Raw genomic sequence first — 24,155 nt, forward strand, 5'->3', positions numbered from 1 at the left:
ACCAGGAACTGCCTCAGACCCAGCTCAGGATAGCTTTGGGAAAGCTTCCAGCATTTTGCTCTGGGCTGGGCAAAATAACATCAAAACTTATCCAAGGTGCTGGGACAGCAAGGAAGAGAAGGATCAGAGAAGGCTGAAGGAAGCCTGAGGTACACTGATGCCATTGATGTGACCCATCTGAGTCCTTTCTGATTAAAGCAGGGCTCACAGCACAGCCACACACAGCCCTCTTGCTAATTGGGGAGGGCTGAGCACTGACACATTAACCTCCCAGCCTCAAAACATTAACTCTACCAGGTGTAATATCTTCTAGGTGACATAAAGGTTAATAATCTGCATCCAGAACAGAATTCAGCTCGGTAAATAACCAATTAACCGGATTCTGTCAGAGGTGGCAGCAAAAATGGAAGGTTTGGGATGGCTGAAGGGAAATAGTGAAATGTGTGATGTGTGTTCACCCACTGTGGGGGACAGAGGGGACCTGCCAGGAATGGCCAGCAGAGCAAGCAGGAACAATGCTTTCAGAATGAACTTGCACAGACTGCAAGACCACCAGGAGCTGGGCTGAGGGAAAGCAACCAAGTGAAATAAATAAAAAGATTCTTAGCTGTCAACATTTAACAAAACATTTTTTTCCTCAGCTTTCCTCCCTCATTCCTGCCGAACTATTCTCCAAAGCTCCTGTTGTTAGAAAGTGAATTCAAAGCAACGCTGGTTGGATTCAACTCGTGTGCAATAAAATAGTGGTTTTTTTTGTTTTTCTGACTTTTAATCTTTGTTTTGCTCACTGCCTTTCAGAAGAGGGAATTGGAACAGCGAAGGATAAAAAATGGAACAAACAAGGAATAAATGAATATTCAACTCAGTTGGAATGCAATTGCCTCATTTAGAATCGTTTTGTAGAAGCTCAGGAGAAAACTACTCTTTTCATACAGCAGATTTGAAACATTTAAAAATAATGGGCCAAAGAAGTGCTTACTTTTATTCTGACCAGTACAGCAGCTGGAACAGGTGGAAGTGTGTGTCACCAAATCCTGAGGAATGTGTCACCCTCTGGGCCTGATCCCATGGCAGTGGGAGTGTTGATGGAGATGGAGAAGCTTCTGCAGCTGCAGGGGCTCAAGGTGCATGGCAGGGCTCAGCCACTTCACTGAGCTGTTGCTATTTCAGCTAAAAGCTTTTTTTTTCTTCCTCCACAGCTGAACTGACACAGAGAGTGTGAGACACATTCATCACCACCGACACATCCAGCATTTTCCTGCTCAAATCATGTTCCCTCTGAGCTCCTCCTCATTTTAGTGTCTTCCAGCTGTTCAAGTTCCTGCGTTCTGCAAGAATCTAGGATGCCCTTGTTCTCCCTTTCCTTTCCCCATTAATTAAACTTCATCTTGCCCTTCCCCAAAACCTGCCTTACTTTCTCTGTCACAACCACTGCTTCCCTGCTCCTCCCCTCTGCACTGCACATGCACAGAACACATTCACCCCACGGTCATTTCTAGAGAATTTTCAACATCAGAACTTCCAACCTGAACTCTCAACCCTGATTTTACTGAGGCTGAAAACTTTCTGGGACAGTTCAGAGCACCAGCCCAGCCAGCCAACCTGGGAGAACCAAAGAGATCATGCAGTGAGACAGGAGAAGAATGAAAATAGTGTTTTTAATATCATTTACAGCAAACTTACAGTATGTATTTCACATCACATATTTCTAAACTGCTCATCTGGAAAATATAAGCTGCAAAAATACAGAACACCATACTCAAAATATATCGAGCATGTGGCTTCTCTTTTTTCTTTTTTTAAAGTCAATTGTACAATGAAACATTTCCAAACCAGGTTTTGGTTTATTTTGGAAGTGCTGCTAAACATCTGAAAAATTACCAGCAGTCAAACCAGCACAGTTCAAAGACCTTTCTGAGGACTACTTTGCCTTGGGCACTGCAGGAAAACAACAACTCCCAGCCCTAGGCAGGGGCAGTGACATGTGGGTTAATCCAGGTGCCACACCCTGCTACAGACTATTTGTGGAGGTGTTCTGTGCAGGAGAAACCTTCTCCACAATCCACAGATGCTGCTCTGCCCAGGTGCCTGTGAAGGACAGCAATGGCATGAAGGACAAACAGCATGGACTGGTGTGGCACAGAGGCAGGGAAATGCTCCCCCAGGGCTGTGGACTCTGCACAGAGCTCTGCAGGTGACTTTTGAGCCCCAGGTGTGACAAACTGCCTGGAGTGGTCTTGTTCTCCACCAAGACAGTGTGGAAGCAACCTCCATGCACAGATGGAAGGTCACAGCCACACACCAGCTGCAAACACTTGCTGGAGAAATCCTGAGTTTCTGAAGCCTAGAGAAAATCTGACCAGCAACCCAGTGAAGAGATGCATGAGGACTTGGAGGACACATGGCAGACCTGCCTTGTGAAAATGTGTTATTTTCTTTATTTACACTATGGAGAAAGAGAAGGATGGATAAGGGAATGGGTTAAGGAACAAATTAAGTTCCTAATATTCTGATTAGCCAAAACTCCAAGCTCCTCAATCTCTGCCAGAGACAGAGATGAGCCAGCTGGTTAAGAACAGAACTTCTTTCTCAATCTGCTTTGAATTTTAAGCTCTTGAGTTTGCTCATCTGCAGCTGCCACCAAGGGCTGTCAGGGGTGGGGGATAACCAGGTTACACAGGCAGGGCATGTGCTGCTGGTCAACCTCTGCAGCAGGAAAACAAAGAGAGATCAGCCAGACTGAAATTGCTGTTTCTCCACCATGAATGAGGCATGGCCCAGGGCTGGCTGGGCAGCAGTCATTGCTGCTCACAAACCACAAGAGCTGCTCTCCTCCTGCCTGTGCAAACTGCCCCAATCCCTCCCCTCTGATTTCAGATGGTGCTCGTGTCTCCTCTGCACAGGGCAAAAGGAATTTTAAAACAGCCTTACTGCAAACACACCCCATCTAATGCCATTTATGCATTGTTCCAAATGTCCCCGTGCCTGGAATGTGATATAAGTACATACAGCAGGGAAAAAAAACAACATTTCTGCAGACTGCATTTGACTTGTATCAAAATCCTAACGAACACCACATTTATTGTACTTTATTTACATGGTAGTCACGTATAATATAATACAATACAGCGTTCCATTTGCAGTGGTAGGCACTATGGGTTTTAAAAGGTCACAGCTCTTCCCCTGCTCCATCCCACCCCCTCCTCCCTATGGATGTGGCACCAAAGTGAACCAAGAGCTCCCTGTTGTGCAGTGCCAAACTGCTCCAGTTTCCCTCTGAACCTGCTCTGGGACTGCTCCTTCCCAAAAGCAGGTGAGGGAAGCTGTTTTCATGTGCTACCACGGAGACTCCACAACTTTGGTGGTCACAGACAACCCTTAGCACTGTCAGGGGCAGTCATGGGCAGCCTCCTCACCATGCTTTGCACCAAAAACACCGTGAAGGCAACGTGGGGCTGTAGCCAAGCCACAGAGCCCTAGCACAGGGAATAGGCCACCCGTGATCACAGAGCACCGTTTGGTCCTGCTGCAGTAAGACTTTAGGAAAACGGCTGTGAGTCTCCAGGAGGGATCCTCCTCCTCCTCTGACCAGGCAGGAAGTGTTCACAGGTGTAGAACAGGGGTCATTTCTTCCTTTCAAGTTCACAGTTAAGAGTTGTGAGGCACCAAAAACATAGCACTGTTTGCACTGAGGGGTAAATGCACTGGTGTTTGTGCGATGCTGTACTGCAAGGGAAAAGGGGTTTTGGGGGCTGAGATGCCCGAGGCAGGGAAAGATGCCTTCTGCTGTCCCACCAAGAGTTCTTCAAGCTGGGAAGAACCAAGATATGTTAGGCCATATGCAACTCTCTTGATGCCCGAGAGGTTTCTGCTTCTGATCCAAGAGCTGTGCAAACATTGCAAATAAAATTTACACCACCTGCTTCACCTCAGTACCAATTTGTCTGGGTTCATACCCTTCTGGTGTTTGCTCTCAGTAATTACTCAAATGAGTGAGTTAGCTGGTAGGAACACTGGGAGAGGCTGAGAATTTCAAGCATCTGTGAGAGAATATTCCTGGAAAGTGGGCTGTGAGTTGGGAGCCAGCACTTTGGCTGTCCTGGAGCACTGTGTGTCCAGTGGCACTCAGCCCACTGGCACTGAGCAAGGATCCTCTTACTCAACTCCTAATCACTTATTTTTTAACTAAATATTTTTACTGATGAGAAAATTCCAGCCTAGGGAGCTCAGGGAGCAGAAACATCCCCTGTGAGTTTTATGTCCATCAAGAACAAACCCCTGGGTATGAATTACAAGAAAGCTTTTCCAACTCCTCCAGACCACAGATGATATGCAGAAAAGACCTTGCAAATACACTGGAGGCATTGTCTTGGTTTTCTCAGCGATTTGCAAGGAAGAAATAAAAGGAAAAATTCATTTATGAAGTTGCTATAAATTGCTGAGTTGGAGCTACAAGTTTCTTATTGCTTGCCGCCTTATGCAGACACCAACCTTGTGTAGAACAAGTCCAGCACTACAAACTATTCAGGGTATGACAAATCTTTTCCTTCCTAGGATTGGACACCCTGCTCTGCCATGCTTAATCTGAATAAAGTGGGGGAAACATCACAAACACATCCCATCCCAAAAACCCCATCCCTGGGGTCACTCCATTCATCAAACAAATACAGACTGAAGCAAAGCTTTGACAAGCAAAACAACACAAACACTATGAGCATCCTAAAGTCCTACTCTTGCTGCCATCTAAATGGATTGCTCTATCCACATGGCTTCTCCTGAATTTCCTGTGTCTTTCTGGGACCAAGAGATGCTCAGAGCCAAGCAGCTGTGGCAAGACTGAAGCTGAAAGAAAAGCAGTCCATGCTCACACTGCCACAGGAAACACCAGTATTGCTTCTTCTGCTGCCCTGGATTCAGCAACAGACAATGGCCAAAGATTTTATTTGGCATCACTAGTTAATAAAGAAGTACTTCATGTCTAAGAACTGCTGAAAGGCCATTTTTCAGCAAAGCAATCGTATTAAGACTCAGATTGGCTAGAAATGTCAATGGAATGATAGAAAACATCATTTGCAGCCTCGAAGTTACAGATTTAGGGTATATAAGCAGAACAAACGATAATATTTTGAACATGTGTAAAACTAAGTGAGACCTGCTGGCATGCCAGGCAAATTTAAATGCTGCTCAGTAACTCTGGATACCTGGTATTGACTTGGTATAGCCAAGCTGTGCTTTGCCACCAGGGGAAGGAAGAACTGTGGCGGCAGAAAGGAAGCTGATGGTCAGTTTGGAAGAAACACCCACAAACCATGGGTCTGGTGGAGCTAGGGCTATCCAGTAGCACAGAAGGGTGGATAATCCTTCCAGGGACACTGAGTGCCTCAGTTACAACGTCCTTTCCTCCTTGGATCAATTTCAACCATCAGATAACTGTGCCTGACCCTGGTTCACACCAAAGGTTCCCATCTTAATAAACTGCAGCCTACATTCCTACAATCTTGGCTCCCAACAAAACAGGAGAGACCCAGCAGCAGTGTGGGATGCTGGGAGAGGTGAACCCAGGTTCAGGTAAGAAAAGGCAGAACCCCTAATGCAAATGGGAGCAGGTCAGTACCATTGCTTGTAATCAGAGGTGCTCTGCCTGTGCACAGCAAGCTTGGGAGCTTTGCACACATTAATCAGATCTAGAGAGAGAACAACAACAAACCTGCTCCTGTCTGCAAACACAGTTCACATGAAATTAGGGGGAGAGATGAGCATGGCTGAGTTTAAAGGCAGAGCAGGAGTAAGTCTGGAAACTCTTGTGAATAAAGGAACAAAGCTGTTCTCACGTCAGTCCAGTGAAGCATTTGCATGTGTCTTTTATACTGACAATTCCCCACATCACCTGCCAGGAATAAAGCAAACATCACACTGAGAAAGCCCAAGTCTGAAGAAAAAACCAAAACCAAGCCCAACACACCCAGCAGTGACAAACTCTAACATGACAGCAGCAGCCATGGCAGATTTGGGGGGCTAAAGCTTCACAGTGCTGGTAGGCTTCAGGTTGTTGTGGGTTGGCTGTGGAGTGAAACTGCTGGTTGTAAGACAGAGCTGCCTTTCCGTGTCCCAGGACCTCATTTACTGGGAAAAAAGTGTGTCTGTCTGAGACACAAAGGTGAACCTTAAGCACACTGCAATGTGATGAACATAAAACTCTGATGGGGATAGGAGGGGGTCCAAATCACATTCATTCCCTTAATTTTAATTTTTTTTTTCAAGTAAAAAGAAGTCAATGCATCTCAGCCATTTGGTAATACTCCAGTCACTTTCCAAATGTCTGCAGACCATCAGTCCAATTTGGAAGCATTCTGAAGTGTAGCTAACTCAGATAATGGAAGCTAATTCCTCTTTGCATCTTTCCCTTCTCACCTTCTGAACAAGGTGAGAGCCAAGCAAGGTTAACAGCAGCAGCACTGAGGAGTTCAGTGCATCCCACAGGGGAATGGCAGAGGGAGGCCACTGTTAGCTGAATTGCCAAGAATGGAAGGTTTGTGATATTCAAGTGATAATTCAAGTGATAATTCTCGGTCCCACTCTACATCCAAGATGTGCTGGGCAAAGTCAGAAAAATGAATGATTTCTACATGCATTCTGGAAATGCATCACCTTGTTAACAAGGATGCAAAGAAACAGATTCCAGTGTCATCTGCACCAGTTTTAGATTGGGGTCCCCTTTGGATTCCACTAGGGCTATGCCAAAGTGGGGTCTGTGCACAGGAAAGGAAACCCCAACCTGAAGTCATGCAAGGCAACTGGTCAATCCCAAAAAGGCTGCTGAATCTCAAGTAGTTTATTTTTCCAAACATCCCATTCCTTAGCAGACAGCCACGAGGGGAGCACAGTGCTTGGAAATGCCAGAATAACATTTCTGCTGAGACTGAGGCCTCAAGAAACCCTTGAATTTCAATGCCCTTGAATATGAAGAAACAATTTCCACCACTGGATCTGGACTGCACAGCTCAGACCATTCCCCTGTTTCTATTCTTGGGAATGGGCATTTTTCCAACTCCATCCTTGTTTTTAAGTTTCCTGCATGGTTAAGGCAGTTGTGGGATGGAGGGGAAGTGCTGACAGGTGAATGCCCATAATGCAGTTTGGGAAGCAGGAGGATGTCTGACACTCTTCATTTGTTATTCTCTAACAAAACTTGGGTTGCAGGCAAAAATGGCTCGTGGTTCTGAAATCAGAAAAAACCCAAAATGCCTGCTAGTGTGTATTTTCTTTAAACTAAAGCTCTGTTCTCTAAATCTGTAGCAAAGCACTGACAGCAAAGCCCTTCACGATGCAGGCATCAGATCTAACCTTGGGGGGGGACAAAAAAAAAGAGTGGGATGGGGGGAAAGCTTTTCAAAAGTTCCATTGTCAAAAGAAATAAAATAACAATCATGCAGGAATTTCAAGTTACAGCTTAAAAAAAAAAGAAAAAAAAAAGAAAAAGAAAAATTAACATGTTATATGCCCTAGAATCCTGTTTCTATAGCTCCGGTCAAGGGGGACTTTTGACTGTACCAAATATCCACAGCTCATGAACACTGTGAGTTCGTTTCACATCATGTCAGCATGCTATTCTCCTTCACCTTGGACTTTCAGAGGGGAAAACCATGAAATTGTGAAAAGGGTTATGAAATTTCAAGCAATCAGGCTTTCAGAAAGGTTCTATTCTGTGACATTTGTGTTCGAGTCTGAAAAGTGTGTGTACAGTATAAAATTATGAGTTAACATTTGAAAAGACAGCAGTCTAAGTAATAAATCTGCAGAATGGAAAGAACTGTACAGAATGATTTCAAAGGTTTATACTTGACAATTATATATATTTTATGAGACAGTTATGCACCCTGTGCCTTTTGTGAATTCATTGTTTTATGGATGCAGTATCTATTTTAGCAGACAGGATATACTAAACCAATGTAATGGTCTAAAAAGCATCATTTACCACCCGATGTAACAATGGCACTGCATAGCTTAGTATTTTTTTTTTCCTTAAACTCCTTCATCAGTTGATTCTTAACATGGCTGAAACCCAAGAATCAAATATCTGCAGTTACAATATTTGTTGATTATTTGGCACAGTGGAGTTTATTTGACACACCCTTTTTTCCTGCCCTTATTGTCGCTGAACATGTAATTCTGTGCATAAATTACAAACACACATGTAAAATCAGTCAAGTGGAAGCAGTCTGATACCCAACACCCACGTTGCAAAGCCTGGATAAGAGCAAAGTCTGCTAAAAAGGTGCTGAACATGGCAAGTTATCAACCCTCTGTAATTGTGCCAGCTCTCAGTGTCCACTGCCAGCAGTGGACAAGGACTTGGGGCAGATCAGCCTCTCTGCCACCTGCATGGAAGTGACATCCAGCATTTGACTCAACACGCCAGGTTACTTCTCTAAACATCCTCAAGTTCACAACAGCTTCAAAATTCAAACAAAAAAAGCAACTTTAAGTTATGATGCTAACCCTTAAAACCCTTCTGACATTTAGTCCATTGGAAACAAGTCTGATTCCTGGGGAAAAACTCATCAAATGCTGCCAATTTGTATTGCTTCCCAGCAGGAATGTTTTGGAAAAAAAAAACCCCAAAAAACATGCAAAATAAATCTGAGCCCCACGCTTCTTGTAATCAGATGAAATTCTCCCTATGGTTTTTGCAGGTTTAGGTAAGACTGCACTGCAAGAGCCAAGCCAATCTGCTCCTGCATGGATGTTTTGTGGGAGCTGAATGGAAGTTTGAGTTGCTCAATGCTGGCCAGCCTCTGCTCCCATAGCCCAGCCTTCCAGAGGAACACTTTTCCCACACTTAAGAGCAAAATGTGGCATCCAGGAGAGGAGATTATTCCATCTTCCTCACATGGCTCCCACTGAAAGTCAGTGGAATTTCTCATGTGAAAAATAAAATACCCATTGTGAGGGTTGAAGGATTAAGGTCAGTATTTCTCTCATCTCATACACACACACACACACGCACTTTAAAGAAAACATCCACCACACAATTTCTAGATTGCAAATTATATATATATATATATCTTTAAAAACTGGAGAGAACATAAACAGCCTCTCCACATATATATGTATTCACTGAGTCACATAGAATATGAAAAAACTATATTATGTAAATCATCATATTATCTATAATTCTCCAACTGACAATTGTTTTTATAGAGACACAGTGCATTCATTCTCTTTTTTAAAAACATATTATGTGTCTTCATTGGCTTGGTAGCATATTAGAATGAAGGCGTATGGATAAAAAATGCAGAGGATTAAACAAACCCCTTGAGTCACATTACGTTTGGGTGAATTAAACAGGATCCTTCCCCAAACTAGCATAAATAAATCCTCCTCATGGAAAAGTGTCAGCGATTTAAGGGTTAACATAGATCCGAAAATAATTTTAAAAAAAACATCTTATTAGAGGACTACACAGATAAGTATTTGGAACTCATCCCCCTTTAAAAATGACAGCACGTTTGGCAAGTGTGAGCAAATGTCTTGAACTCTACTGGGTTTGAGATGTGAGCGCAGCTATTCACAGGCAGCCACAGAGCTGCAATCTGTGAATAAGCCTGGGCTGGAAGGACTTGGATACCCCTGACAGCACTGCTGGCCACCGGGAAGGTTTCCAGCAGCTTTCAAGGTATTTATCGTGGACTCGTGGCTGGTGACAGAGTGTGACTGGTGGAAGGACTCCAGCACCGCTCCCTCTTTGCCATGGCAGACGTGGCAGGTTGGAGCAACCTGCCTGGCCAGCCCTGCAGGGCTCCACACCCCATCTCAGCTGGGAAAAAACCTATTGCTGTTATCACCCTGCTGTTATCACCGTGCTTTCTCTACGCCCCATGGCCAAGCCTGTGCCGAGCTCTCTGGTGAAGCTCTGCAGATGCCCTCCTGGGAAGCTCATACTGTCATCAAAGGGGTGGCTCCCAGCCACAAGGGCTCCCTGCTTTCTCCAGCACCCCACAGGATGTCACAAGTGATCCCATGACAAGACGCTGTCCTCAAGAATCCTGGTTGGGTTTGACTTCGAGAAAAAGACGGAAGTTTCCTGTGTTGCCGCCGCTGTTTTGTAGCTTCTTCTTTCATTCGTGCTCTCTCCTTGTTTTTATTAAAAAGGACCCTTGTATTATTAATATAGTTCACCCCTCCACAGTCACTATAAAACAGACTCCATATTTTCACACCACTCATGATCTTCAAGGTTATAGATAAATTTTGTCCTATGTGGTTGATTTTGGGGCACCGAGTCCCGCCCCAGATTGTCTAGGGTGAGAGTAGAGGCAAAAAACTCACTAGTGCTGAGACCACCTTCGTGGTTCTTGATGTATCTTTTATAGTTTTTCCTCAAGCACTGCCAGGTGGTTGTGTAGAGGATGAATGCAAAGGATTTGAGGGCGATGGCAATGCTGACATACAGGTATCTGTAGACCACATTGTCGTACAGTGCACAGGCTCCCTGCTCACCACAGAACGTGCTCCAGAACAGACACGTGGAGTCAATCCCAGCCCCGAAGATCAGAGGAGGTGGGATAAAACCTGTCAAAACAACAGAGACAAATCATGCTTTTATGCTCCTTGTGAAAAAGAGAGAGGACGTGACTGCGGGGAATGGCAGAAGAGTGCTTTATCAGGGTTAATAGTCCCAGCTGCAGCCTGTGATTCTAATTTTTAAAGTTCTACATCAACCTAAATGAAGTCTGTGGATGAGCTTTTAGCGTGGACTTAACATCTACGGAAGAGATTCCTGCTGATATCAATATGCAGCAAGGATTTTATTCAAGTTTTGAGTGGCTTTTATTAAGCTTCTTGTTTGCCTAATGAGACTAAGTGGAGAGGTAAATGAAAGAGGAGGAGGACAGCCTTGCAGCTCGTTCTCTGCTTAGACACTGGCAATTCTGCACTATAGGGTTTTCACCTGAAGGATCTCACAGCACTCCAGTTCAGCACCTAAAATCAGCTGGAGCACTGAGATCCATTTTTGGACTGAACCCTGACACAGCAAAAGATTTTCTCTGGGTCTAAGGAAAAGAAACAACAGCCTCTAATAGATGTCAAAGATGGCATCTGAAAAGAAGAGAAAATTTCAGAGTGCCATTAAATGAAATATCACAGCAGGATTCTCCCCCAGCCACTGCAGCTAACTACCAATGAGTGTTCCTCAATCATAGTTTGCAGCAGAGCTGCAATCTTAAAGCAAAGTAATCACTCCAATCTCATTTAACTAATAAAGGCAATGTTTTTCTTCTCTACTTTTCCTCATCCTACAGGGACACTGAAGCAACCCTCCCCATTTCCCATTAGCCTGATGGTGATTAGGACATCCACATTCCAGCTCTGCACTCCCCAGCCAGAGCACATGCACTGAGTGTGCAGCACTGGGGAGAAAATGTGAATATTCCACATAATGTAACCATTTCTCTACCTTCTGCTGTATTTATGGGCAGAGGCTTAAAGCAGATAAACCCTGAAAAAAACCCCTGATTGATAAAGTGACTGCTGTGGGTTAAGACAGCAAGCAAAGGAGAGCATTGCATCTACAGAAATCCAACAGCAAGGAGGCACAACACCCCCCTGACAGTATCAATGCATCTGTAGGTGCTGTGATGCCTCAGACTATAAATACCTGTGAAAGCAGACACGAGGACTGCAGTTTTTAGACAGGAAAGTGTTTAATCTTGGATCCAGTTTCATCATTAACCTGGATTTCCAGCCTTAAAAAAGATACCTTCCTTCAGCTTGTCACGAGCAAAGTGGTGACATTCATGACATGTATCCTAAGACTACAAATAAATTGGCTGTCTTCACTGTTCCCTGTGGTAACTGAGATCTCTTTATTTTATGTTGTTGATGACTGGAGCTCTGCAGATTTTGTTTGATCTTCCTTATATGTTGATAAATGCAGGAATTAAGAAAGGCTATATGGGCTTTTGGTACTCATTGTAACCAGTCATTAATAGCACAAAAGTAGTAAATAAAACCAGATGATAAAAAAAGCAAGACAATCTGTTTGTTAGAAATACTTGTCCCAGTCATCATCTCTAAAAACCTGTGTATGTTCTGGAAAAAAAAAAAATATCAGCATCAATTCTTTGTTCATCATTTCAATGACTGGAAATTCCAGGCTGGGCTGGTTCTGCTTCTAAGTTAGAAGATGCTTTTTTTTGTTGAAACCTGTGAACAACCACACACTCAACCTGGTTAGCAGAGGCTTTTCTAGGATGCACACCACCCAGAAAGGATGCATCCAGGTATCTTAAAGGTCTGAAACTCTTTGCCATTCCAGATAATTCCATTCCAAATCTTTATCTTCAATGGCACTGCTTTACTGTCTTCTCTGGGAAACTGCAGTAATGCTTTTTATGTGAAGACACTGTTAGGCTGCCCTCTCACAGCAGAATTCCTCTGAAATAAGATAATACATGCAGGAGGATACCGGGAGGATTCATTCATGTTTCATGTTATTACAGTGAATATTAAAGAAAGTCAATCATGTTTTACCTCTTGCTGCAAAGCGTTGCAAAAATTTCTGCTATATATATATGTATATATATATATATATATTTCATTGCAGAAACTGCAGAGCTGCATAAAAAAGCTGCTTCTGTCTTGCTGAAATCTATTAACTACGATTGCACCTTCGGGTCTCATACCTCTTGCATTTAATTCTCTCCTTTGGTTCAAGAAGCAGCTATTATCACTGTCTTCTTAAGTCAAAGCTTAAAGGTGAACTGAAAAGCTTTTAAAATAAATCAGCAAAGCTATTCTCAAACCTCAGGTTGATAGGGGCACAATTTGGATACCCTTGCTCATATGGAAAAGAATCTTTCTCTTCATTTTCTGTGTGTTCCAGCTACACTGCTGATATGCTTCAGGATGTATTGTCTTATTTCATGGGAATCCCTTAGTGACAGAGCAACATATAAAGATTGGAGTTTAAATTCTCACTATGGCTTCTGTATTGGAATGAAAAAAAGAAATCTGTTCAACTTAAGCACACATGTCTGAGCCTGGTTTTAGAGGAATTCAGGATGCTGCTACCTCAGGAGGCTTCTGTCTTTTGAAAGGAAAAAAGAAAAGAGAAAAACCTCTCCCCTGAAGTATTTTTCCTTTGGAAATAACAGCCCACAGCCATCCTCCTTGCACACTTGCCTGCTGACACTTCACATCCAGCCAGTCAGAGCTGAAGACAGGCCAAAACCCACGAGCAGCACCAGCAGCTAAAGAAAATGCTGTGTTTGCAAGGCTTGAACCAGACCCAGGTCATCCCAGAAACTTCCCTTTGAGTTATCTGAGCTCTGGGTAAGTCAACTTGATGGAGCTTTTTGTATGACTGCAGTTACTTCACCAAAACAAATGAACATCTAATTGGCTTTACTGGTCTGGGAGCACCATTTCCCCTTCAGCTAATAGGGAATAAAGTGTTAATAAGTTAAAAAAATGAGGTCACTTATTCAAAGCAATGTGTGGTACTGCTGGATTTTTGGTCCTGCACTTCCCAGTGTCTTGCTGCAGCCTAAGAAATGGCACTTCAGCTCATTCCTTTGGGACCAAGGAAGCCAGGCAGGGAAGATGCTCTCCCTGTGTCATGCTAAAAAAAGTAAATTCCACTCCCACAACTTGCAGAAACCGTGGGCATGAGATGGTCCCACACAAAGATGGATCAGAGGATTTTGCCCTGAATCACTGAGACTAATGAGCTGAAATAGAAGAGCTTTAAAATAGGAACCACCTCTTCCAAAAGGGAAAAAAAAACCACCCAGAAACAAGCAGCAGGCAAACAGCCTGGTGTGCTCCCTTTAATTAATATATGAGGGGCACATACTGGTCCAGAGGAGGAGCTGTTTGTATTTTAATGGGATATTAACCCCCAGGAGGATACAAGGACTCAGCCTGTCTCATTTTCCTGGTTTCCTTTCCGAGACACCCAAAGAAAGGGGCAAACCCACCATGTAACATAGGTTTTGTCCCTCAAAGGAGGCTGAAAATCCATATCCCTCCACTTCAGCAAAATGCAATACAGCAGTAACTCTGCAAGCTGCTGACACGTTAATAACAGCTACAGAAGAGAAACTGGTTGTGCAGGACTATGGGAGAAACAGTCATTCCTCATGCAATGCTGCATTTTCTTCCATTAGCACAACACAAATGGCAGGAGAAGTGCCTTCAGGAGCCTTGATGAGATATCCTTCAAGGAGAAGGCTTGGACCCCATTGTGTCAGACCCCACTCCCAACAACAACAGCACTGCAGGGAGTAGAAATCAACTCCTGCACGTTAAAAATGGAGTTTTCCACGAGGGAGGAAAGGGTAGGAGAGGACACACAACTTTTGTACCTACCCAGCAACCGGAGCAGCAGGAAAAGCACCCCCAGAGCGTAAGACTTGAGTTCAGGGCTCACGGTTCTGTAGGGAGAGAGAGAGAGGGAGAGAGAGAAATCGATTCCTCTTGTTCTGCTTTGATTAACACAGCCTGTGGCCATTCTGTGCTGTCAGCCAGGATGCCACCAGCTCCCCTTCAAAAAGTCATTAATGGGCCTTTTCTTCTGCCTTCTCCTGAACTGCCTACAGCCCCAAAAGTAATTGCATTGGTGATAGGTTCAGGAATTAGCTAAGTCATTAATAACAACAGCTAATCTTGTCATTGGATGGGGAAAAATGGAATTCCTGTTTCATTAAATCACTGTTTACAAGCTCCCCATCATGTTTTCAGAGCTCCAGATGTTGAGAATTGGAGGGAGAGAAAACTTTTGGTTCTCAAACTCCCCAGACTACTGGGAATGAGAGAGGGAAGGCAGGATTGTGGACCAAAAGGTTCAGTCAGCCTTGATTCAAGCCTCCCAATGAGGAGGTGCTCAACACTAGTTTTCATGCATGTGACTTGAGTGTGCTGCTTTTTTTATCTTGGGAACACAGTGTCTTCTGCTAGGAACACAACCACTATTGCATTAAGTGTTATCCTTCAAAGCTGCTTTAAAAAAACATTAATGGCAGGGGTGGTTCTTTGTATAATTTCACGGGAGTGGCTTCAGCTGAAGCTGATGAAACAGAACCAGTGGAAGTTTTTAAGTTAAGAGAAGACTATTCTGATCACCTGCCCTCCTTTCACACATTCGCGGGCCACCTAACACCATACCATGACTTCTGCATGAAATCTGAGACCTCTGGATGAATTTCAGGCAGACCCCCACACTTTATATAAAGCCTTTATGCCAGGAATTATCTGGCTTTGGAAAAACATTCCCATGGTTAATGGCTTGGCTCAAATAGTATTCTACAGTTGGGTGGGAAATGAAGGAAACAGAGTATTAAAAGTTTATTTTAATGAAAAAACAGATAATCACATTAAATATTCACAGTGGGTTTTTAATTGGTGGTGTCTCTCCAACCACTTTTCTGTATTTAGGACCAAAGTTAATCCCCACACCTTAGGGTGGAGTAAAAGTTGCCACCTGGAGACACCTCCTTTCTGCACTGACTACATCAGTGACTACATGACTTGCTTGGACAAGACATTTAATTTGTAGACACTGAGTCCATTTTGAAATAATCCTGGCAGCTGCCAGTGTCACTTGTCACTGCTCTGGACACTGAGGACACACTCATATACCACAGAACAAGGTGGTATCTGGCTCAGAGCTCTCCCCTGTACATTTGGTAGCTATCAGTGATTCCGAGTGAAGTTACAAATCTGGATGTGTGAATTGTTTATTTCATATAGCTGTGAAGTGAGTATGTTTACTCATCCCTTTGCTTTTCTTATCCCTGGTATTCTTCTTCCTGGCTGGTGCTGGGCTTATCTCATTTGAAGGCAACACAAAGACATCTCCATGCAGGATCCTAAAGGTGCTGGCAGCTTCCTTGAACAAAGAACTCTTCAAACTTCAAATTGCTTTTGTCACAATATTTATCATGAGGAATTTGATTTTCCTTTAGCTACCGGAGATGCAAAGAGAGAAATGAACTGGTAGGTGGAATATCTCATTTTGTATCCTGCAGGGAGACATGCCCTCACAGAGCTGTTCTGTCCAAAATCCACTCAAGAGCGTGTTTCTAATACAGACCTTATTGATTGAATTTTATTGGAATTTTCCAGGCAGCAGAATGGATCTGCTATTTATGCCTCTGGTTATTATTCTCAGTAAGTGACAGCTTGGACAGCTAAGTAATTCTGGATAAATGTGGGCTTAGATATATATGTATATCATAAGGTGAAGTGTTCCATACGTCTGGAAATATCACAAGGTCAGTTATTTGAATAAGCTACTTTTGCCCACACATTCACACTGGTTTAACTCAGACATGTCCTTCAGACTTCCAAGTTCCTTATGTTCTTGGACTTGATCCAGGGTGAGAGAAGTTAAACTCCAGGCAGGGAGGTATTCACCAAAGCCAGGCTCTGCCACAGCTTTTCATATTTCTGTGGTTTCTATGGTCTCCAGACCATCTCTAAAGGTGAGCCTAAACCTCCCTCTAAGCCATTATGTGCTGAGAACATAGGGTGGCAATTCTGCCCCTCTCCTGATGCAGCTGTAACTTCCTTACTATCTGGACTGGAAACTGCACATCTTTATTTCCCTTTCCGTGTTAATCCCAGCAGTACAACCCATGCCACTACTCTTCATGGCATCCCTGCAGGACTCCTGTCTATTTGCAGGTCAGTTCCACCCCTCTCCCTCACTTTACCAAAGGAGAGCTTGAGCAATTCCTGTTTTCCCTCCAGCAGCTCCATACTGCAGACCCTGAACTGGAGCCAAGCCGTGGTACTACCAGGTGAAAAAAGTGGCTTAGGGAGAAAACGGATTGAATGGTGGCTCAGTTCAAAGTCATGGATGTGGGGACAGTGAGTTTGATGTAAAAGGCAGAGGCCTGGAGCTGTGTGGGACCCTCAGCTCCCTGCAGCTCCTGGCTGTGCCCCACAGTCCCTCCAGCCCCGATCCCATGCCAAGAGCAGCCCCACCTGATGAGGATGGTGACTGATGCCTCTACCTGCTGAGGATGATGATGGCTGAAGCCCTACCTGATGAGGATGATGAGGATGATGAGGATGATGAGGATGATGAGGATGATGAGGATGATGGCTGAAGCCCTACCTGGTGAGGATGATGATGACTGTGACTGAAGCCCTACCTGATGAGGATGATGACAGACGGTGTCTGCGCCATGGCCCCGATCATGCTGCAGACACACATCACGCACAGGAATGTCAGGAAGGCCTCTTCACACCCAGGGCTGGGGCATTTGCCAGGAACCACGGTGGCGTTTTCGGGAGGGACCGAGGTGAGGCACGAACAGCCACTGAGGTTCTGCAGAGGAGCACAAGGAGTCAGGAGGAGGGAGAGCTGTGATCCCCACCGCTGCCCTCTGCAACGGGGCTTGTCAGCAGCAACGCCTAATCCTCTAATGGCCAATTAAATAACTCCTAAGTGCTTGTTGCAGGGGGGTTTGGAAAGAATTTCAGGAGCGTCAGAGCTGACTCATGTTGCCAGCAAGGGAAAGCTGTCCCTTGGCTTGTTTCTTTTCTTCTGCTCCTTTCAAGCCTCTCCCATAAATGTCACCGCGACAAAATTATTACCGAGTTATACCTCTTTGGAGGAGAATAAAGAAACAATCTGTGTCCCTGTGACAAGGAAGTTCCCCCCATTATGGTTCTAATTACTTTCTTATTTACCTCCGTCCTCTTGGCTGTTGCAATTAAACTGAAGTACATTAAATGCAGGTAAATCTGCAGCCCTGTTCTTGGCTGCAGGTTCGTGGCTTGCTTCCAGCACCTGAAATCCTGGGAAAAAGCCACCCACGATGGGTGCTGCAGCTCACCCAGAGCTGAACTACCACAGCCTGGCAGCACAGACACTGCTGGACGTTAGTGCACTCCAGGGCTAATAAGTGACATCTGCTTCAGAGGGATTTGTGTTGAGCTAAAAGCTGAAGTCAAGCGAGATAAACTTTATCAATATGTGATCAGAAGGAGAGCAGAATGACTGCATTTTGCTTTGATCTCTCCAGCAAGTGCAGGATGTGAGAAGAAGCTTTGTTTGCCAGTCACAGATTTAAGGATTTAGTTTTTTTTTCTTATTTTCCAACCCGCCCTGCTGAATTTCTGAGTGGGAGATGTCAGTGCAATTAAGGCACACAATAGTACCAAGAAATCCCTCAACGAATACAGAATGAAGTGGTCATAAATGATTCATGGCTTGTCTTCATAAGCCCACTGGGTTTGCAGGTCACATGTTTGTATGAGGAGTAACGTCATAACGTGTAACATACTGAAAATCAGCTAAATCTCCTCCCCTTGCCCTCTACCATGTGCAAGCAGAAATTCCTTTGCTTTTCTGCAAAAGGGGTCCCCTTAGGACCATACAAAAGTACACTTTCTGGTCCACTGCCTCCAAATTTAAGTATCAGCGGGATACTACTCCAACCTTTCTGACACCAAGCTCTTTTTCCTGCATAGAAGTCAAATCATTTTTTTCCAACTAAGTGCACAGAGGGCAAGAGAGACCATGGTGCAGAACTCCAGGAGAGCTGGAGGAGACATGCAGGTGCCTTTCTGCTGGCAAACAATAATTAACATAACAAATTCCTGTGCTGTGAGTTAGAAGCTGACACCTGAAGGCTCCAGAATGGTGACAATTAGCACCACTGAGGTGGTGTTTGCATAGACAACAGGAATTTGTAGCTCCTGGCTCTTCCTGCAGTGCATTGCTAGTAACCAGCCTGGACACAGCCTTGTGGATCAAAACCCATGCAAGTCTGGAAAAGTACATCCCTGCACTGAAATATCCTTGGAAAAAATTCCCATCACAGCAAACACACAGAATTTCCCATGGGTTCTCATCAGAGGACAGCAAGTACCTGCTTCTGGCAGTGGTGGGGCAGATTCTCCTCCCACTGTTGTGACTTTTTTACAAAGCACAATGCAGGTCCTACCTTCACTGCCTGCAGAAAAATCTGCTTTTTCCATCACTTTGCTTCAAGGTGCTGGCCCGAAGCAGCATGAGTGGTTTGTACCAACTCCATCAGCTTGCTTAGCACTGAGCCTCATCCTTACCTGGGAGATCTTTGATCTTTTATTACTGACACACTACGCAACCCACAGACATCAAACAAGGAGACATCAAAGATGGAGTTACAACTTTGTCCTGTGGAGAGGCAACTTTTTGCTACCTGTGCCAAACTGCTATAGATGTCCTTATCTGCAACTCCACAGCATTCAACCACACGTTATCAGAACCTTCTGCTGCCCAGCTGCCAGATTTCTGTGTGCCTGTGAAGCTACACAGATGCAGAGTTTACACCTTTAACAGCATCCTGAGTTTGGTGTGATTATCCATGCAAATTACCTGTGCTTTTAATGACTCGTTTTTTAAGGAGGAAAGTAGCTGGGACAGGCTGGTACTTCAGTGCAAAGCTGTGAGGTGCCAGCACAGTAACTCCAAGCTGGAATTCATGTGTCTCCAGCCAAAAGGCTGACAGAGTCAATGGCATCAAATGAAAAAGATGCACAGTCCAACATGTGGTATGCAAGGGTAACTCCCAGGAATGGCTTCAAAGAGAAGTTCTTGAGGGTGCCAGAGCTCTGCCTACCAGAACTGATATTCGTATGGCTTTTTGGACAAGTGCACCTCTGGAATCAGCTCAGTAAGAGAGAAGGAATGAAAAAGAGAAAAAAAAATGAGCTATACATTGCTTTTAGAAATTGTTCACAGAGGAAAAGTGAAGAGAAGCAGTCAGAAATGTACAACGTAGTAAAGTTAAATAAAGCATTCAGAGAATTTTATGTCCCAGTAAAAAGCAACCCTTGGCTCATCACAAGCATATAACATTCACAAGACCCTCCAGACAGGTCATTACCTGGATTATGGGTTTAAAACTTGGTTTGGCAATTTGGCTTTGCCTCAAGGCCATTGCATGGCCAAAACTGGTCCATAATTCTTGATAACACCCTTTCCAGAGTATGCTATTGCTTCACTAATTTGTGAAAATGTTACTGCAAAAAACTCCCACAAAACAAGGCGATGAAAAGAACCCCAAGATGACGAAAAGGCAAAATAAGAAGGAATGAGTAAGAGAGAGCGTGAGGGAGAGTGAATATTTTGCTGAGAGGTTTGCTCTTGCAGAGCACGAGGTCAGGCAGCTGCAGACTGAAGGGGCAGAGCTGAATTTTCATTACCATGCTCCTTCCAGAGCTTTGCCCTGAACTGCACAGCGAGGAGATCGCTCCCACGCTCCAGCCACAGACCAACACCAGCTGTACACTTGCTGAAGGCATGGTGAACTGGTGAGACACAATTCTGTGCCTGAAACAAGCTGGTTTCTTGTTAAAATCACCCTGCTGCCATCTCAGGTGTTGGCTTACTGAGAGGAGGAGGAGGAGGAAAGAGGAGGAGAACACCTTCATGTGTTACACGCTGATGTAGATCCTTGTAGGGCTGCTGAAAGCACCTGGAAATGGTGGTGTTTCAAAGGGATGCCTGCACCTCTGAGGCTGGAGAGGGATTGGAGGAGACAGGATGTGTAAGCAGAAGCTCCCAGGTGATCTAGGCAGGGAGGCTGCACTGCCAGCAGCAAGTTTGCTCAGCAGCACTCACATGGGCTTTGTCTCCAGGGCAGGGAGTCTTTTGGTGTCTCCTCAAAGAGGAAGGATGAAGCCATGGAGGGATAATTGCATGTGGTGAGCACTGATGTCCCTGCAGGCACACAGTCCCTGTGACCAGGCTGACCTCCCACAGACTCCACAGAGCAGTGATCACCATGCCTGGCACAGCCCCAGGCAGGGAGCAAGGATGCAGGAATCCCACCAGTCCCCACCCACAGGAGCAGCAGACATTCATTTTCAGTGTAACCCAGAAGACATTACCATTTCAGCAGCAAAAAAATGAACAAGCTGGCTTTTAAGATACTGTTAAAAATTCCCCACATCTTCTTCATATGGAGACAGTTTGGTCTTTAAGAGTTTTCTAAGGGAAATAAACTCTTAGATTTAGTTAGATAGAGAGAACTGAAAAATGTAGGATGTCTTTGGATGGAATCTCTGCTCCCCTGACAACTGCTCTTGCTGCTGCCTCAGAGCAAAGCAAGGAAAGAGAGAGAAGCTAGAGGAATTAAAGGAAAGCTTAAACAAGGGTGAATAAAACCAAAATCTGCTCACAACTGTCTAGGAACCAGATTCAGGGAAAGAGCAAGAGGAAAAAGACTAAAAGCATTGTGCAGGGCAAACGTGGGCAAGTGGAGAAGAGGGGAGATGAGGAGCTGCAGGCTAAAAGAGAAGCTTGTCTCTCAGCCTGGGTGAGGAGTCTTGCAGAGGATCTGTTCTGCCACAGGACACCTGTGCAGATCTCCTATCATATTGCTTGCATCCATGCTGAGGAGGAAGATGAGGGCAGGAGGATGTGAGATCCCATCCTGCTCCATGGGTGACCCTGGCAGATGCTGCTGGGGAGAGTGGGCAATTATGGAGCAGAGTGGAAAAACAGGGGCTCAGGCCCACCTGAGGTGTGAGGTGAGCTGCTCTACCTGACATGCACTAACCTCACTCACTTGAGCTCACATTATCATTCCCACAGGCCAGAGGTCCCCAGCAAAGCCCACTCACCGTGCTGCTGCAGCCAGCAAAGCAGGCAGATAAGTATGTGACCCCGTCTGCCCCACACACTGGAGTGAAGGAATCAGTTTGGCATTCACAGTTGTTATTGCAGGGGGAATATGGGTCCAGAGATGAGGTTGGAGTTGAGCTGTAAGAGAAACAGCAAGAGAAATTAATGGACACTGTGATTATCAGCCAGCTTTACCAATCATTACCTCACAAAGATGGCTTTGAAGGGGAGAGTTAAGGCAAACACATTACAAAAAAGCAGTGGGCAGGCTAGCTGGGTTCCAGTTCTAAGAAATCCAGGCTAGAGCTTCTTCTTGGAGACAGAAATGCTATGGCCACGATCTCTCTGCAACAGGGAATCTAATGCAAGGCTTGGGCAGCTCTGTTACCTCAACAAGAAGCCTCAAGGAAACACAAAGATGTTGTGGAGATTGCTCTGTATTTTTCTGGAACACTGTAAGGAGCTGACAGGCTGAAGTTGCCATCTAAATAATTGTCACTGCAACCAGGAGCACTCGGAAAGAAAATACCAAATAATTCTCTCCAAGTCCTGCAAGTGCTACAGGGTACTGTGGGCCTCATTTCTCACATTAAAATGGGCCTGCAGCCACACTCTCTCTTCACCCTATCTGTATTTCTAAAACCTGGTTCTACAAACTCCCCTAAGGCACTTAAATCAATGTACAGAGCAGTGCACGTCCCTTGCTGCCAGGACAAGCCAGACTGAATGCTACAGAGGTGGCTGTGGGTACAGACTCAGGTCTGGCACCTTTTGCCTCAGTTTGACTGATTTTAGCGAAACTCTGCTGTCATCTGCAGGTATTCAACTCTGCAGTGGTGAGTGGCATGAAACATCCCAAACTAAGAGGTCATAGAACACTGCCTTCTCAAGCTTGCTCTATGGACAGTAACACAGATTTTTGCTGGTAAAGCTCCCTGAAACTCTCTGTGCACTCACTTGTTTCCATAGGGAACAGTAACCCCTGCCACAGGTCCTGTGTCACATCCCAGGAAGAGGAAGGACACGTAGCAAGCTGTGGACACCAGGTTCACCAGCATGGCCATCCTGATGGCTCCCAGGGCAGACAGGCTGAGCTTCTTCACCAAGAGGCCACCCAGGAATATGCCCAGACATGCACATGGGATTGCTGTCATCCCTGCAAGAGGAAAAATCAGTTAGCAAGGGGCATGAGCAAGATCTGTGCAAGCCAGATCTGTGCACTGGCACAGGGAAACCTTGTAATCACCAACTGCTGGAGTAACACCAAGCTGGGGTTGCCCAAAAAAAGGAACAGATGCAAACAGGCATGCTGCCTTGCATGGAGGAACCAGGATCTTCTGCCAGTTCTCATCCATGCTGGAGGGAATGTCAGACTTGCTGAGATTGGCCCCGCCTGACCTAAGCAGCAGCATCTCTAATGCTTCCTGCAACAGACAGCACACAAATAAAGAATTTCCCGAGGTGTCTGGAGGTTCTGGATGAGCCCTGCTGGTGTGACTCATGAAAGTCTGATCTTTCAAGACTAGGCAAGAGTAGCATTTGAAAATATGAGATCTCCCTAAAAGAATTTTCTTAAACTGTGAAACACAAAATCACTGCCAGAAGTGATTCCCTTTCCAGCACAGACAAGAATTACCACACTTGCTTGAGGTCACTTTTATCCCTTTTCTGCCAGTCATACTCCAGATCTCATCTGCCTGAATCACGCTTAGAAGAGAATTCCAATCCTGGCATTTCTACACTCCCTTAAACGCCATGTGAGAAATCTAATAACTTTTTTTAAACAAGTTGCAGTGAGAAACAGAGCTATCCAAGTCTCCTTTCCCACTGCCAGGTCAGAGGCAGGATGTGCTCTGGCTTGTGGGTGATCTCCTCTCTGCTGGCCACCCAGCTGTACTCACATACTGACTGCCCAGCTATATCCCAAAGAACAGCTTTTTCCCTTCTCCCACTGGGCCAGCAGTGAAGTTACTTTCCTTTGCCAAGCCTTTAATTTTCAGGGAAGATGGAACAGCCTAACAACTTTGAGACCTCTAGCCTTCTGTCAAATTGTATTAAAATTTACTAGTAAATTCCTGTGTGGCTGGGGGAGGCAAGGCTAACTGCAGGGGATTGTTTCTTTTGGAAAACCAAGCCAAAACCAGAAGACATCGATGAATTTTACAGGAAAATAAACAACTGTCAGGAGAGCAGCTTGCAAACTCCTTATTTTGATATGAAGATCCACCCATTTCCTGATGTCCCAGCTTTTGACAGATCACTGCCAGCTGCCCATCTGGCGAGCTGTGGTCACAGATCATCCAAGATCAACTTGCTGATATCTTAATTGGGTGCTGATGAGAGAAGGGCTGTCATAAACAAATAGCTGGGCCTGCTTGGGGTGAGCAGCAGCAGAAAATAAATGAAGATCCTGCCATCAGTGTCCTGACAGGGAACAAATGAACACTGAGAAATATGTAACGTGAAATCACAGCAGCATGGAATGGTCAGAGAGAAGGGACATTTGAAAGACAACCAAGCTGCAATA

General features: G+C 44.8%; 1 protein-coding gene across 1 annotated transcript in view; it reads right to left on the minus strand.

Annotated features, from left to right (window-relative positions):
• Positions 1-1,639: 1,639 nt before the first annotated feature.
• SLCO3A1 (solute carrier organic anion transporter family member 3A1) overlaps positions 1,640-24,155 on the minus strand; it is a 132,501-nt gene continuing 109,985 nt past the window's right edge. The window contains exons 6-10 of the mRNA XM_085070402.1: positions 22,586-22,784; positions 21,628-21,766; positions 17,163-17,338; positions 14,374-14,438; positions 1,640-10,572 (exon numbers count right to left, since the gene is read on the minus strand). Of these exons, the coding sequence (XP_084926528.1) occupies positions 10,193-10,572; positions 14,374-14,438; positions 17,163-17,338; positions 21,628-21,766; positions 22,586-22,784 (959 nt within the window). The 3' untranslated portion in view covers positions 1,640-10,192. The remainder of the gene's footprint in view (positions 10,573-14,373; positions 14,439-17,162; positions 17,339-21,627; positions 21,767-22,585; positions 22,785-24,155) is intronic.

The sequence above is a fragment of the Lichenostomus cassidix genome, chromosome 10 (assembly GCF_008360975.1).
Source record: "Lichenostomus cassidix isolate B80296 chromosome 10, HeHo_3.0, whole genome shotgun sequence".
NCBI lineage: Eukaryota > Metazoa > Chordata > Aves > Passeriformes > Meliphagidae > Lichenostomus > Lichenostomus cassidix.